The sequence below is a fragment of the Perna viridis genome, chromosome 13 (assembly GCF_037379345.1).
Source record: "Perna viridis isolate PV_CMFRI_1.1 ecotype Kerala chromosome 13, ASM3737934v1, whole genome shotgun sequence".
NCBI lineage: Eukaryota > Metazoa > Mollusca > Bivalvia > Mytilida > Mytilidae > Perna > Perna viridis.
The window spans coordinates 25,734,600-25,751,143 of NC_142457.1; the positions used below are offsets into that span (position 1 = coordinate 25,734,600).

Sequence of the window (16,544 nt, forward strand, 5' to 3'; positions counted from 1 at the left end):
AACTAAAGTGTTTTTTTCTCTTGGATAATTATAGTATTTTAATTACAAATTTTCTTTTATCAAAATAGTTTTAAAGTGGTTTAATTTTTTTTCAAATTCCAAATATGGAAAAAAATAGAATTGAATCAAATGAAGCTAAAATTAAAAATACTTCTACTTCATTAAAAAAAATAGAAAAAAATATTATAAATTATTTTAATAATTCAGAAAACAGCCCCAATTTACAGATTCTTGATAAGTTGAAAAGTATTTGTGTAAATAATTATTTTCTACAGGTGCCGATATGACCAATCATCTAAAGGCTCAGGGTTGCAAACTCATACATAAAGTTCTTTAGATAAGAACATTTTTGAAGATAAGACGGGTGACGGGTTCTGGATCCCTGTCATCTGTTGAAATGTTTGTTAATGGTCTGGGAAACTTAGAGAGCACGGATCTGTCTGTAAATTTATACCTAACAGAGCTCCATGGTATGGAAGGTGGTGGGAGCGTCTTATCGGATTGACTAAGAACTCACTGAAGAAAACATTAGGATGGGCAATTATAGACTATATTATGTTACATACTATCGTAACAGAAATCGAATGCACCTTAAATGACAGACCATTAAATAACATGTCAACAGATGACAAGTATCCAGAATCCGTCATCCCGTCTCATCTTCTAACGTAGATCAAGGACACTACCATACCTGTCAAAGGACCTTTGTGAGAGCTCACCAAAATCGTTAACTGTTTTTAGTGCTGTGAAACGAACATTAAGCCAGACAGAAATCATTGAACATTTTCAAACTAGATGTAAAAGAGATTGATCGAGAAAAGGGTTACCAAAAAGTGATTTCAAATGGACTACAAATATTCTATATTATTTCATGAACTTTACATTTTCCAAAGTGTTTTAAGAAAGTTTTATTTTCTTTTAATGCGAAACATTTGTTTTTTTATATTGTGTGTTATTGATCAGTAACGACTTTCAATTAGACCTAGGAAAGGGACACAACTCTTAAAAATCATTGGAACGTTTGTATGCAGCATTTGACATCAATCTTATGAAAGCATCTGATTTACATGGATTCATTTCATTTTACTTCAAACGAAAGCTTGAAAAAACTTCGATGAAATTGAATATGATACAAACATATCACTGATTTCATGAGTTATGCCCTTACCCTAGGACCACCTCCTTAAACGTTGTGGCCAATTAACGCGATTACCAAACACAAAACTTTGGGAATAAAAGAGCTGACACCGTATTTCCACTAATATTCCCCGGATATGATTTATAGTTTACTAAAATATTACTAAACGGGACTCTTTTTTAACGACACATTGAAACTGAAAACACATTCTCTTAAAAAAAATAATGTTTTTGAACAGTCTAGAAGAAGGTGTTTTGAGTATGAATAAATGGTATACATATACATGTACTACTCTGGTGTTATCTCGAATATGTACACATGTACATGTATGAAATATTGTATTTTTAGTCTGTTCCGTTGGGGTTCTTATCTTAGAGTTAGATCAATACGCACAAATATTTCACTGATTGTTTAAAAATTTTATTTTTAGGAATCCAGTACATAGACGGAAAATCACTATCATAATCTTTAGTAGAGAGATTAAAAGAGGATAGCACGAATTATATTTTTGTACTATAGGACTTGTAGTATAGGACTTATTACTGCTAATACTTTCTACGTCTTTCTCTGATAATAAACATTTGATGTTATCCGTTTTAAAGACAAACCAAACAATGTTATTTTGGGCTTTTTCTGCTGGAACGACAAAATATTTTTTTTTTATTCAATGTTTTTTGCTACATCGGGTTTGTGAAAATTGTTGTTGCATTGACACTCATTGACCTATTTGAAACTTTCAAAATTAAAGACCTCACGGCCTTTACCCACTCTGTTGCATAATTAATGTTTTCATGTTCTTGTTTTATCCATTTTCTTATGTAGTCTTCCACGGCACCCATTAGAATTTTAAAGTTATAATTTCAACTCATGGAGCGTGGTTCTCGGTACTTGCGGCATTTAGAAAGGACCTTACGCAGAGATTCGTTATCGATGATTTTTAAATCTCCCGTAACGACGTAACCTTATGAATCATATTCAAATGGAAAATTTTTGCATTCTCTGCTTTTCTAGAAACACCCGGTCTAAATAGTTTGGTTCTAATGTGATGCAGTCCAAGAGGTTTTTGTATGAAAAGAAGAAGACCATCTACGGGGACATCCTGCATCTTCGGTGAAGTATAATTCCTCTCTTTCCCCGCGAAAGCTTTAACTTAGGACAGAACTGTTCGTATAGTGGTATTGTTTTTTTCAAGAATACGAACTCTCATGCAGAGGATCAACTGATCCTGTTGAATAAAACAGTTCATAAAAAATGAAAATTAGCCTATTAATCTTTAAGGTAGGAAATCTACAAAGAAAAAAAACCATTTCTTGTGTGATTATATCAATACATTGTCATCGAAATTATCAAAACTGGATGAAAATTTATAATTTATATCTATTTAGAATTGTTTTGTTACTTTTGCTAGTATGATAATTTGTTTTAAAACCTCAAATATTGGGATAAAAAGTCAATTTCTACTATTTCTCTGCTTGATTATCTGTCATATACTTGACACGAAATGCAAATCAATATCTTCAATTTTGTTAAAATGGAAAATTATCAATAAAATGTTTAAAATTACATAAAACAGGAAAGAATATTTAAGTTCTTAGTACCGTTGATAAGTGCGAGCATTTCACTTTTTGATGAAAACCTCAAAATTGGATGATAGCTATAGAATGAGAGAATTTAGACCCATTTTCTTACTTTTTGCTGATTCATCAAAATATTGTTTGAAACCTCAAAATATGGGTACATTTTTTTGTATCAGTTAGTTAGCATACTTTTGACTTTAAATGCAAAAAAATGGGCGTAAAAGCAGTGAAACATCATAAAAGTTTGCTAGTAGAAGGTTTAAATAAGAAAATATACCCTAAATTGTTGAAAAACATATATAAAGAAAGAGAAATACAGCAATTCTAAGTATCATTAATGAATGCAAGCACTTTGCTTTCTTGCGAACACCTCAAAATCGGTTGCAAAGCTATAAAATGAATTTTAGTGTGATAACTCAAACAGTTTCAGAGTTTGTTTGACATAAAAAAAAAAACATAAGTGCTTAAAACTTTCTTTCAAAACACATTTGAATATGTTTACTCATATCAAATTTAAATAATTATTCTTAAATAAATTTGAGATTCAATTTGATACATTAGGAAATGTTTGATCATTGTGAAGGTATTTTTCGACGAAGGCTGTATTTTATTTAATCATTATTTTTACTCAGAAGAATCTCGTGCAGCAAACTTATCATTTCGATCATTCGGGGTAAACAAAATGTATTGCTAATTTAATAAATTACGCCGCTATCGCGGCGATCTTATTAAAATTTAATTGTCGCAACTCGGGACCCTTAATAATACAATTTAACGTAATTATATCCTGACTTTTCCGCAATTTTAGTACGAAAGCAATTCTTTTAGAGCCAGCTCTACGAAAACTGTCAAAAGACCCTTTCTACTACTAAAGCTAGCTCTACAAACAGTTCTAGTTTTGCTAGACTTGTCAGAAAAGCTGACTCTAGAGCTGTCATGGAACTATTATCAATCTGCCATAGAACTGTTCTGATGACAGCTCGAGGACAATTTTTGTGAGAGGTCAAAACTGATCTCATCTGTATTTTCAAGAATAACTTACTTTCAAACCCAACTGAAATCAACCAAATCAAATCAAATCAAAAACGATAACTCTTACAAAATGCCAAATTCACACACAATTTATATATTTTTCATTACGAAAATGTAACATCCAAATAGAAAACAATGTTGTCAATTCGATTCCGCGTGCCTTTGGTGTGTGTTTGCTTGCTATATTTTTTTCTAGTTAAGTGTCAGTATCTGAAAGAATCAGGCAGAGGATGGAACATGGCTTGAAAAATAAATCACCATTTCGACAGATTAATTTCACTATGTTCACAATCAGAAACAAAAAAAAGGACAAGATTTTGAGTTTCAATTTCAGTGAAATTCACCAAAAATGAACATATCAAGGGCAGATTACTCTGTTGAAAACCTAATTTTTTTTTACAGCCTTTTGAAAAAATTCTGAACAAAGCCAGTGATGCAGAGATCAAATAATGGTCTTTTCAAATTGAGAAAGCATCATTGAGTGAAATTATAAAGTTAGATCGGTGGGGTTTTGACATGCATGTATCTGTTTTGTTTTCATTTTGTCTTATTCTTACAAAGTTTTACAATTAATAGTAGACTCAATGTATCATGCTTGCTTTGGGTGCGAAGTATAATATTGATATATTTCTTAGCCTACTTACACCAATAACTTTATACTTGGTTTCCACCGCTTCTTAACAAGTCAAGTGACCCGTAGAAAATGACGAATAGTTTACTCAGATTTAGAATAATGTGTCCGGATTAGGGGTCCTGCCTAAATGTAGTAAAACAACAAACTTCGCATACTGTGTCAGACTTCTACATTGCACGAATGTTAAATTGATCAAACTCATTTGTTCCAAAATGCATTTAATATCTGTCATTGAACGTGAAATCTCCTTTTCAACCATCGATTTACAAGTAAATGAATCCAGTAAATGAATAATGTGACAATTACAGTTAAGGTGCAACAAAAAATACTTTCTTATGATTTCATAATGATTATGATTTGAATCGAGCAACATATGATTTAGATATGCATATGTGGCCGTTTTTGCTATGTACAATTGAAAACGAAAAACAATGATTCATCGTAAGATGACACTTTATTTAGATGCATCATGATGTCAGAACATAATGTGCTAGAGTTACAACTTTCTAAGTAACTACAGCCTGGTACATTCGTTTCCAAAACAAGTTTTCATAAGAATTATTTTGACCACAACGAATTTCTTCGTCAACTTCCAGACAGGTAATATTGTTCCATATCTTCATCAAAGAAACAGGCATTCGTGAAACGGAGAGCTTGTCCAGCAGGATTACAACCAACATATCCCTATTTTCTTGGAACATTTTCATCCTCGCCATCTCAAGTTCAAATTCACACCAGGTGCTCTCAAGAAAAGCATGACTTACCACGATTATTGTCTTTCTGCTCTCTGATATTGCATCCATTATATTGTCCATTATAAGTTTACCAATGGCGAAATCTCTGTCATGAAGACATACTTTTAAATCGTTTTCTACTTCCAGAAAGTTTATCAGGGTTCCACATATCCATTCTTTGTCTGTTTGGCAATAGGCAATAAATGCATCGTATCTAAATTCATTACATTCCCCTGCCATTGCTGTATAATGACGGTATTTCCGGCGTATACTCAGATACCAAAAATGAATTGTGATTCTATATTTGTATGCTATTATGGTTGCACTAAAAATCAAGATAAAAATGACTCCAAGTATAATAGAAATATTCAGCCATGTTTTACTCAGGCACATATGTTTGATGCGGTTTAAGTGGTCATAAACATATTTTGTCGTTTTTCTAGTATTGTCAACAAACTTACATGAATAATTCCCTTCTTGATCTAGCTTGACTTCTGTGTTTTGAAGCCATTCGATAAAATCGAGAGAATCACAATTACAAACAAAAGGATTACCACTAAGGGAAAGGTGCAAAGTATTGCCACTTTTTAGTACATAATCGTCCATATGGTTCATGTCTTCCTTTTCTACAGATGCTAGCTGATTATTTACTAGACTCAATATATTTAGTTTCCTAAACTTTTCCACATTAAATGGTAGTTGAGATAGTTTGTTATTTGATAAGTCCAATGAAACCAAAGATTCATATTGAGATTGAAACATTTGTTTGTGTAGAAACTCGAATGTATTGTCAGAAAAGTCGATTATTTCTAAATTGGTAAGGTTTTCTAAAAATATTCCAGTAATGTCACCTTTCAAGCCAACACCTAAAAATGTATTTCTGCAAACAAATCTTCTCAAATTTGAAAAATTACGTATCATGTTTAGATCAAGGCTGCTGCAGTTAAAATCCGAAATAATAAGCGTTTTCAAAGAAGGTAGACCACGAAAATGTCCACGACAATTTTTAAACTTGATTCCAGCTACATTTACATATTCTACATGGTTGCCATTCGTGAAGTTTATATTTGCTAAACGATTATTTCTTCCACCAAAGTATGACACGTCTATATGTTGCAGTTTAATTGGTAAGTTGAACACAAACGTAGTATCCTCACCTAAAACAATTTCACGCCAATGTTTTCTCAATCTTGCTGTTGACCAAACGATCCGTTTTGTCCGTATGGTAGCTTGGTTTGACAAGTCGAGCCATCTCAAATTAGTTAGAAGTGTTAATTCAAAAATTATGCTTCTTTCACCTGCTATTGCATTTTCTTTTAATATCAGTTTTTCTAAACAATTCTTGTGTTTCATCAAAATTATCGCCCTTGATTCGATAACACTTATTTGATTTCGTGTTAAATCAACTTCCCTAACGCACACATTCCCTAGCAAAGAGAATGTGGAAGCAGTCAAAACATCAGTTTGTCCTGTTGAAATGAAATTTGCTGCAAAATTAATCGATGTTATGTTTTTATCTACAAATGGAACCAGCACATTTAACAGCTTCGATACACGAATATTAAGATTCCATTCAATGTCAATGTCTTTCAAAACGTTAAGTGGCTTCAATGCGCCCGTCTCTATTTGACTAATTTTGCAGTGTAACGACAAAGTTGTAATGGGATTGTTTTCAAATACACTAAATGTGTCGTTCAGTAGTTTGGTTATAATACAAGGTTGGAATTGAATTTTGTTTAGTTTTTTGAGAGATTTGAATCCATACCCAAATTTTATGTCATTAATTCCATTAATGACCAATGATTCAAGATTTGGTAGATGCTGTAAAGCACCTTCGGGATACGAATTGAAGAAATTATCTCCCATATTCAGATTTCGCAAAGATGGAGTTGGTTTGAAAATTGTGCTTGGCAATGGGAAACAACCCAGGCAATTATCGCTGAGGTTTAAATCCTCAAGTTTGTATAGTCTATAGAATCCACTTGATCCTATGACTGATATCTTTGAGGAGTAAAGCTGAAGCTGTCGAATATTGCTGAGGCTCCTAAATGAAAAGTTACGAAGAATTTCGAATTTATTCCCAGACAGATCAAGATGTGTTGTGTCGTTCGGAATCTTATCTCTTGGTACATTTTCGAAATCTGCGTTTCTGCAATCTGTAAAGACGTAATTTCCGGTTCTTGTAGTGTTACATTTATGTTTAAGCACATTAACACACGGATGGAGGAGCATTAACACATATATCAATAATAGCATGACTAAACGGAAGTGAATATTGTTTTTTTTTCAAAAGTATATGATATTTCCACTGGTAAAACTCTATTGAATATTTCTCAGTCCATTACATGCACATTTTTTAGTACCTTGATCAACTATCCATATCTCAAACATACATTGTTATTTGCTTTAAATGTGTATGAACGTATTTTTGTAAACAATTAAAATCAGATACAGGCTCACACAAGAATCAGGTAGAGGATGATAAGTCCATGTTTTGTCAGTTTTCTCAACGTTATAAATACAACAAGACAGCTTCATTTTAGACTTGAAAACGAATTAAAGTACAGGAACGAGAGAAGCAAACAATTGACATACCGTGATCTGTAGTAAAAGAAATAGGGGAATGTATTCTTCACCGGTATTTATCATAATCATTTGAACTATTTTTACTATTAGCTTCCCAATTAGCAATACGACTTTTAATGCTATTTTATCAGTAAGATAGTTTTTTCCAAAAGATCTTAAATGGCTTAAAAATGATGAAAATTAAATAATCGACTTCTTCTAAGTTCCTTACATGATTTTGTAGTCAGGCAATATCAACATATCACTCTTCAATTCTCAACATAACATTCAAGTGATATTTGAAAAAAATGATTTCCCTGTATTAGACTTAATGAGGCATTCACACAGTCCGTTTCAAGTTTCTGGCTTGTACAAAATGTTGCATGTATTATAATGGTTTGTAACACAAAAACAGGCCATTACCTCGTTCCATCGTCATTTCGAATATAGGTAGAATATCAGGAATAACACTAAAACGGGCTTATTTGCATTGCAGTGTAAATGCAAAAGCCGGTTTTGTCACCTAGACGTGATTCAAGTTTTTTTAAATCATTTTTGCGGCCATGAATGTGTCTTGTGGTCACGTTGTTTTGAAAGTTTTTTTTCCGAGAATGCTAAACTTGAATTGAGTTGACTTCTATCTTTTTTCAGAGAAGGATCTTTATCGGATATGGAAATTGGTAAATGGGGACATGTGCATCAGAAGACCGTTAATAGGAATATGTACATCAGGGACAGTGTATATGCACCTTTCAAGGGGATCAGTATATACAAAACGGGGAAAGGTATCTAGGAAACGGATAACAGTGTAATGTGAACGCGTCACGTGATCACATCGTGCATGCAATGTGGACATGAAAAGTCCGGGAGGAAGACGACCACTACATACCACGAAATTTAGCAGGCCGTTAAAACCCATACTGAACTATCTAAAAAGTGCTGGCAGAACTTAACTTAAGATTATTATGATATTTAAATTTTGCCCAAAAGTGACGTTATCCCGTTTTTCCACACATTAAAGGTCAAATATATAATCAAAAACATTTTGGGGAATGAGATACGAAACTGTCGAGCGTTTAATTGAAAATTCAAAAAGGATATTCACTGTCATACTTTAATCAGTCTCTCAGTTCTTATAAGCCTGACACATTGTTTCGCTTTGAAACCCGTTATGAGGACCAGGCTTTCTTTAAAGTATAACGCAACGTAATTTCTTGGATTAAACCTTGAGAAAACATTATAATTGTGTGATTTACAAGCTGCCGTCGATGTTGTCGCAGTTTTCAATATGTTTACATGTAACGCTGAGCAACCAAATAACATTCAATTTGTAAACACTTGCAACTTAATTGGCTTGCAAAAAATATAATTCAATCATTTGCAAAAATACGTTGTTTTACAATAAATTTATTTTACAGCACAATTTTGTAAAAATGAAATCCAACGCTAAGTTTAAGAAGATAGACCTAAAGTAAGGGACTTAGATCTTGAAATCAGTTACATGTTTGCTTCATATTCAGTTTCGCCAAAGCCTGTACAGCTTTCATTTGAAATACAATAAAATCACTCCAGGTTACCTTGATGCTTGGAAGAGATTGTGTAATGTGTTTAATACACACGTTCCGATGATTTGTAAGAGTTAAGTACCTTACCCTAGGTCTATCCCCTAAAGATCTTGTCACATGTGTACAAGTAAACTGGACTTTGGAAATATTTTCGAAGGATTTCATCACAAGTCAGTATACAGTGTAACAAGAGGCATATACGTAAAATATTTGATTAGGTTAATAACAAAGTAAATTAAAGGTTCGTGAAAGTTATAGACGTCATTTAAGTCAATTTGTTGGTTAATATATAGATTTATTAATGTATGAAAGGATTGCCTATTACGTAAATTTGGTCTATTTTAAATGACATAAATGTAAGCGATGTACACTTTAAATACCTTTGCAAAGATTTCATAACATTCTTATGACAAAAGTTTTGCATTAATAGTAAACAATAACTTAGATTTCAATTTATTATTCAAACATTCCAGATTATTATGATGGCCACCATACCTCAGCTACAATGTTTGATATCAGTTTCCGTATCTATGAAACAAATAGAAGTATTTGTTTCCGAGAGAGGACGTGATAACACAAGTTTGGATTTCCAATGATCAAATATACACGACGTGCACATTAGCGATTTACACGCATACAAGTATGCCTTTTAATAACCTACGAGTACTTCAAATCATTTAATTTTAGCTACGTGAAATCTCGTAAATTTTCCTATGAAATTCAAACGGGACACACAAAATCTAGGTCAACTCGTATGTAACTATTTTCATTTGTTTGTAATGGTCAGAGAGTATACCATTTTCAAGACAAGACTATGGGGAAAAGGTTGATACTCAACTCCACCAAAATTAACACATAAAAGGGGAAAAATATTCTACATCAGGAATATTTGAGACGTCTTTTGAGATAAGCACCATTTCATTACCTTGTTTAAGGGGAAAAATCTTTTACACAGAATATTCCTTTGAATCATCTTGCAAATTCATAAAGACATATTTTTTCTATGACAATTACATTTCCCAATGAAGCAAAAATATTTTTCCAACATTTTAAAAGAATTAACATAAAACTATGTATGGTAAAAATACAATGATTAATTTTAAAAAAGCTACTATGTTAATTCTTTTTTTTTTTTTAGTTCTTTGAGTTCTGTATGCAGTTTATCATCTTCGTCAGGAATGAATGGTTCATATCACTAACATGTCAAATGGTTATGATTATTTTTCTAAACATAGAGAAAAATGTGATAAAAAGTCTGGAGGTATAACTGTTATTTATGAAAGTGTATTCAAATGTAATTCATCGTTTGTTAATAATGATTCAGAGTATATAGTTTGGTTGAAAATCAGTGACTCAAAACTGTTGGTAGGGTGCATATATATTCCTCTTGAGAGTTCGAAATATTCATCTATTGATATTTTTGATGACATAGAAGAAAATGAAATTTTGAAATTAGGAGACGATAATACGCATGTAGCTCTTAATGGTGATTTTAATACCAGACGTAACACGAATTTTGATTACATTGTACCTAATGATGATTTATTAAAAATTTGGAATATTGATGGTGTGGATGGGGTAGACAATTTTCTAAATAGTTATCAAAAGCTTGATGAGTACAAAATCCCATTAGATAAAGCCAGTGAAGATAAAGGAAGATGTAATTCTTACGGCTCAAGGTTATTAATTTTTTGTAAAAATAACGGTTTGTTTATTGTTAATAGTAGAGTTGGAGCAGGCCTTGGTAGAGTGACAAGTAATCAAACAAGCCTCATTGATTATATGATTGTTACACCAGAGTTATTCCCTGTTATTAATGAATTTGAGGTCATTGGTTTTCACCCAATTTTATCAGATGTACACTGTAGATTTCACATTGTTATTTCTACTTATAATGAAACTAATTTGAATAACAATTGTGTACATATAAAAAATACAACTGAACGTATTCCTATCAGATGGAATGCGGATATGAAAAACCAATATGTTACAAATGTTGAAAATGAAATTATAGTAAAAAATGTAATGGAAAAACTTAATGCCATAGATATCAATAGCGTTAATTTTAATGTTGAACTTGACTCATTTGTGGAAGCAGTCTCTGATATATTTAGGAACTCAGCACATGATTCATTTGGTGACAGATTCATTCGTCATAATTGTCCCAATCGAAAAATTTATCAGCCATGGTTCAATAATTTATGTTACCAAAAGAGGGCAGAATTTCACAAAACTAAAAAAGGCACAACCGCTTGAAAACCGATGAAACTAGAGCTGAGTTAAAATTGAGTAGCAAAGCTTACAAAGCTGTAATAAATCAGGCTTTTAATGATTATCAATTTAAGGTTGGAAATGAATTACGTAACACAGCAGTTAGTGAACCTAGAGAGTTATGAAAAATACTTAATAAACTTAATGATACCAGTCCTAAAGATTGTAAAATTCCAATTGATGAACTGTATGACTATTTTAAAGATTTGAATTGTGATAACAATGTGAATGAGACAGAAGACGAATTTGTTTTACCAGATTGTAATGATGATGTTGCAAATAATATTTTGAATGCCTGCATTACTGAAAAGGAAATTTTAGAAGGTGTTAAAGATTTTAAAAAATAACAAAGCACCAGGTTATGATGAAATCATAAATGAATATTATAATCTACAATCGACTTGCTTTTGCCTTTGTATAAATCATTATTTAATAAGATCCTTGATTGTTGTATTGTTCCTGAAGTCTGGACTATTGGCATTGTCATGCCAATTTTCAAAAATAAGGGGGATCCACTAAATCCAGATTCTTATAGATGAATTACTCTTGTTTCGTCGCTTGGGAAGCTTTTACTGCTTTTCTTAATAACCGTCTTACAAAATTTGCAGATTTATTTGAACTTATTCCAAAGGCACAGGCAGGGTTTAGAAAAAGATATAGTACTGTTGATAATATTTTTGTACTACAAATGCTTATAGAATTATATTTTCATAATAATAAAAAAATCTATTGTACTTTTGTAGATTTCCGTAAAGCGTTCGATACTGTTTGGAGGTTGGGGTTATGAAAAAAACTTATTGATAGTAAAATTACTGGTAAAATTTTGAGAGTTTTACATAATATGAGTGGAAGTATAAAGTCGTGTGTTCAAAATGGGAATGATTTATCTGGATTTTTTTCGCTTATGAATTTGGGGTCAGGCAGGGGAAAAATGTATCTCCTTTTCTTTTTTCGGTGTTTTTGGTAGATCTAGAGTCATTTTTTTTCAAGTAATAATATTTCAGGTCTCCAAACATTATCCAAAGAACTTTTAGAACAAACTAATAGTTTCTTAATTATAGTCATTCTTTTATATGCAGATGATACAATAATTATAGCAGAATCTGTTTAAAATATGCAAAATTGTTTGAAAGTTTTTGAAGAATATTGTAACATATGGAAGTTGTCTGCCAATGTTGAAAAAACAAAAGTTACGGTGTTTTCTAAGAGAAAATACAAGGGTAATGATATATTTTGATTATATGACTCTAATATTGAAATAGTTGATATGTATTCATATCTAGGTTTACTTTTTAACTATAATGGTAAATTTACTGTAAACAAAAAGAAACTTGCAGAGCAAGGACAGAAAGCTCTGTTTGCATTACAAAGAAAAATAAGAAATTTTCCCAAACCAGTGGACTTACAGTTACATTTATTTGATACATTAGTAGAACCGATATTATTATATGGGTGCCAAATCTGGGGATTCGAAAATTTGCAAGTTTTGGAACGGGTACATATATAATTTTTGAAACAAGTGCTCTCTGTAAGATCAAGTACACCAAACTTCATGGTGTACGGCGAAACTGGAAAGTATCCATTAGAAACTGATGTAAAACTTAAAATGTTAAATTTTCGGATAAAAGATCTGTTAAATAAATCAAACCTGTCTGGTATTATGTATAAATTAATGTACAATATGCATTGCTCTGATATAGTTCATTCACAATGGATAGTTTTTATACAATCTGTACTAAATGACATAGGCTTATCGTATGTATGGGAGAGTCAGTCAGTTTTGTATGTATGGGAGAGTCAGTCAGTTTTGTATGTATGGGATAGTCAGTCAGTTTTGAGTAAACTGGAAATAAAAACAGTTGTAAAGCAAATATTACAATATCAGTTTGTACAAAGATGGCATAGTGAAAAAGATAACTCGTCTAGAGGTCAGTTATATTCACTCTTCAAAAAAAGATTTTTGTTATGAAAAATATTTACTTAAATTAGATAGAGGTCACAGGTTATACATAACAAAACTTAGGTGCTCGAACATAAAATTTCCGATCGAAGTTGTATGGGTATTGTAAGAGAAAACCGTGTTTGTAGTTTGTGTCAGATGGGTTTAGTGGGTGATGAATTTCATTATATGTTTATTTGTTGTAATGCAGATATTGTGAGGCTAAGAGAATTATATATTCCAAAGTACTATTTTACCTATCCATCTTTACCCAAACTTTAAGGATTGATACAATTTTGTCAAAGTATTACGTAATTTATCAGTATATGTTAAAAAACTTATGAAATACTTTTAATTATATACTTACCAACTTGGTTCTTGTTTGTATCATTATATTATAAACATTATGAACTACACAAAATATAACATATCTATGCTGTTTCACTACTTTTGTTTTGTAAGTGTGTTCGATTTATAAATCTTATTGCATTATATGGTAAACTTTTTACCTAGTTCGCCATTGTAATATATGTTGTATGTATTTGCCTCTTGTAACAGTTTATACTGTCAGAGTGAATAAATAAAATTTGAATCTTGAATCTTAGCACTTTATTGCACAAAATTTTAAATTCAATTATCTTTTTTTTCAAAATCAGACTAAAATTAAAAAAAAAAGTCGGGTGTGGTCCCTTTGACCACATGCAAGTCGAAAACCATGATTTCTGAAATTTGATTTAAAAATGCAGGCTGAAAGTTTTATCTGGAATCAATTTTTTTTAATTGGATCAAAAATTTGTTTCGGTCGTGCGTGTCCCTTTGACCCATTATTACTCGAAAACCGTTTTAGATATCTGCAATCTTATTGAAAAACACAGGCAGGGATTTTTATGAGGAATCCAATAAAAAATCGAAATTGGACCAAAAATTAAAAAGTTGATTTTTGAGGCGTGGTCCAACTTTGTCACCCTATAACATGAAAACATAAAATCTGCTTATACATTTTTTACCTGAATTAAATTAAAATTGAAAAAAAAAACAAACATTCTACATCGGTTTTAATTAAACACCTATTTCTCCTTTTTTTAGCCCATTTTTTTTAACGATAGGGGCCACATAGCCCAAATTAAAAAAAAAAAAAAAACAACTTCCTTTTGTGGTGAAAAAATGCTATTAAAAATTTTAGAACAATTGATCAACCACATCTAAAGTTATCGCATGGAATCAAAGTGTCCCCAGACAACGACAACACCAGAACATTATATGACTGCTATTTTTTCGTGGTCGTTTAAAAAAAACTTCAAAATCGCACCAAAAATTTTAAAAAAATAATTTTTGAGGGTTGGCTCACTTTGGCCCCTTATGATTTGAAAACTGTAAAATATTCTGGTATCTGCAGGCATTGACTTCCATGAGGAATTTGATAAAAAAACATTGTCTTAATCCGACCAGAAATAGGCCCCTTTGTGACCATTTATTCTTACTTGGCTAGAGTCAAAACCCCTAAAAATCAATCGTAGTCTTCCTTTAGTGGTTTGGCACCTTGTAATACTATTTGTTTACCGCAGCCAGTTAAACATCTGTTCACCTGAAGCAAGTGTGGACACAATATTAGTTTTTGACACACTAAACAATGGGACTTACAGTTCATTTAGACACAAAATTGCACAATATTTTGAAAATCAATTTAAGCATAAAGGTCTGCTTCAGGGTGTGTTCATTTATCAGTTTGTACTTTATTAACTATTAATAGTAAGCATACTTCTTAAAGCTCTTGGTATTTTCATATAGAATCCAATAAGAAAAAATCAAAATCGGCCCAAAGAGAAAAAAAATCAAATTTTGGGGACATGGTCCCCTTTGGCCCCTTATTGCTCAAAAGCGTAAGATATATCTGAAATCTGATTGAAATATGAATCTGATATTAAAAAAAAATATTCAACATTGCATCAAATATTATAAAAAATGACAATATTTGGGGGGAGGGGTGTGCCTTCCCCTTTGACCCCTTATAATTTTTTTTTACTGTAAAACATTCTGAAATCGGACTGAAAAATGCAGGCATGAAATGTCATGATGAATAAATATAAAAATTCTTAATCAGACGATAAACAAACAAGCTATCATCAAATATATCAGAAAATAATACATGTTTCTGGTCTCTTTGTTGCCCCTTATTCATACTAAGCTTTCAAATTCCAGTCTTCTTTATTGTAGTATGGCAAATTGTAATACAATTTCAAAGATTCATTCACTTATTGTAATTAATAATCATATATTGGAAATTTTACTTTCTCTGAACAAATGAGTGTTATGTTTGAAGGAAATTCCCTTTTTAGTTGCTCATTTACTTTTTGTTACTTTGTATAATATTTTAAGTTACTTCATGTTCTGTTGTGTTTGTCTGATTTTCCACATCGGGTCTTTGTCCCTGTGTTACATTATTTTCATTCCCATTAGAATCTTGTTTCCCTTGATTTCATTCTTTGTTACTCCATCAAACACATGTAGTGCATGCCAGAATCTTAATATGAATGTTATTTTTTAATTTAGCAACCACTAAATCAATGCCACTGTTAGTAGTCTTTTGGTGTCGGATGATAACATCAGCTCAGTAGTCAGAGATATACTAGAATATCGAGTAAAAATTAGAAGTTCTTTATCGCTGAAGCTTCATTTCCTGTATTGCACTGTAGGTAGAACTTCTCCAGGCTGAATTGGGCTTCCTCTTTTGATTAGAGTTTAAGTTCTACTGGTTTAAGAGTTAAGATCCAACTATGGTTTGGGGTCTAATCGCAGGACTTTGGGACCAGATTTTTTTTAATATTTTTTTTTAATCACAAAAAAATATCATTTATCATTTTGTTTCCATATTTGAGTTATTATGTGTGTTCTCAGACATGCCCGCTTGCCATTTAATGCTGTTCATACTATGCAAAGTTTTTCTCCTTCTCTTGGCAATTTACAACATCAAACGTTTCGGTAAGTTGCTGACGAATAAAGAAATAAGAGCAACAGCAATGCATACCTTGAACATACATTTGAAGCCAGTTACACCACCCTTTACGTATTATTTCAAAACGTACAAAGTT

General features: G+C 31.7%; 3 protein-coding genes across 11 annotated transcripts in view; 2 read left to right on the top strand and 1 right to left on the bottom strand.

Annotated features, from left to right (window-relative positions):
* Window positions 1-16,544, top strand: part of LOC148600104 (uncharacterized) — a 319,707-nt gene that overhangs the window by 20,659 nt on the left and 282,504 nt on the right. The window lies entirely within an intron of this gene.
* On the top strand, window positions 992-13,996 carry LOC148600105 (uncharacterized). The gene is made up of 4 exons (XM_088557469.1): window positions 992-2,248; window positions 8,332-9,415; window positions 9,719-9,885; window positions 10,384-13,996. The coding sequence occupies exon 4, from the start codon at window positions 10,428-10,430 to the stop codon at window positions 11,499-11,501; it is 1,074 nt and encodes a 357-aa protein (XP_088413595.1). The 5' UTR covers window positions 992-2,248; window positions 8,332-9,415; window positions 9,719-9,885; window positions 10,384-10,427; the 3' UTR covers window positions 11,502-13,996.
* On the bottom strand, window positions 4,817-7,516 carry LOC148600106 (toll-like receptor 4). Its single transcript, XM_088557462.1, has one exon. The coding sequence runs from the start codon at window positions 7,369-7,371 to the stop codon at window positions 4,888-4,890; it is 2,484 nt and encodes an 827-aa protein (XP_088413588.1). The 5' UTR covers window positions 7,372-7,516; the 3' UTR covers window positions 4,817-4,887.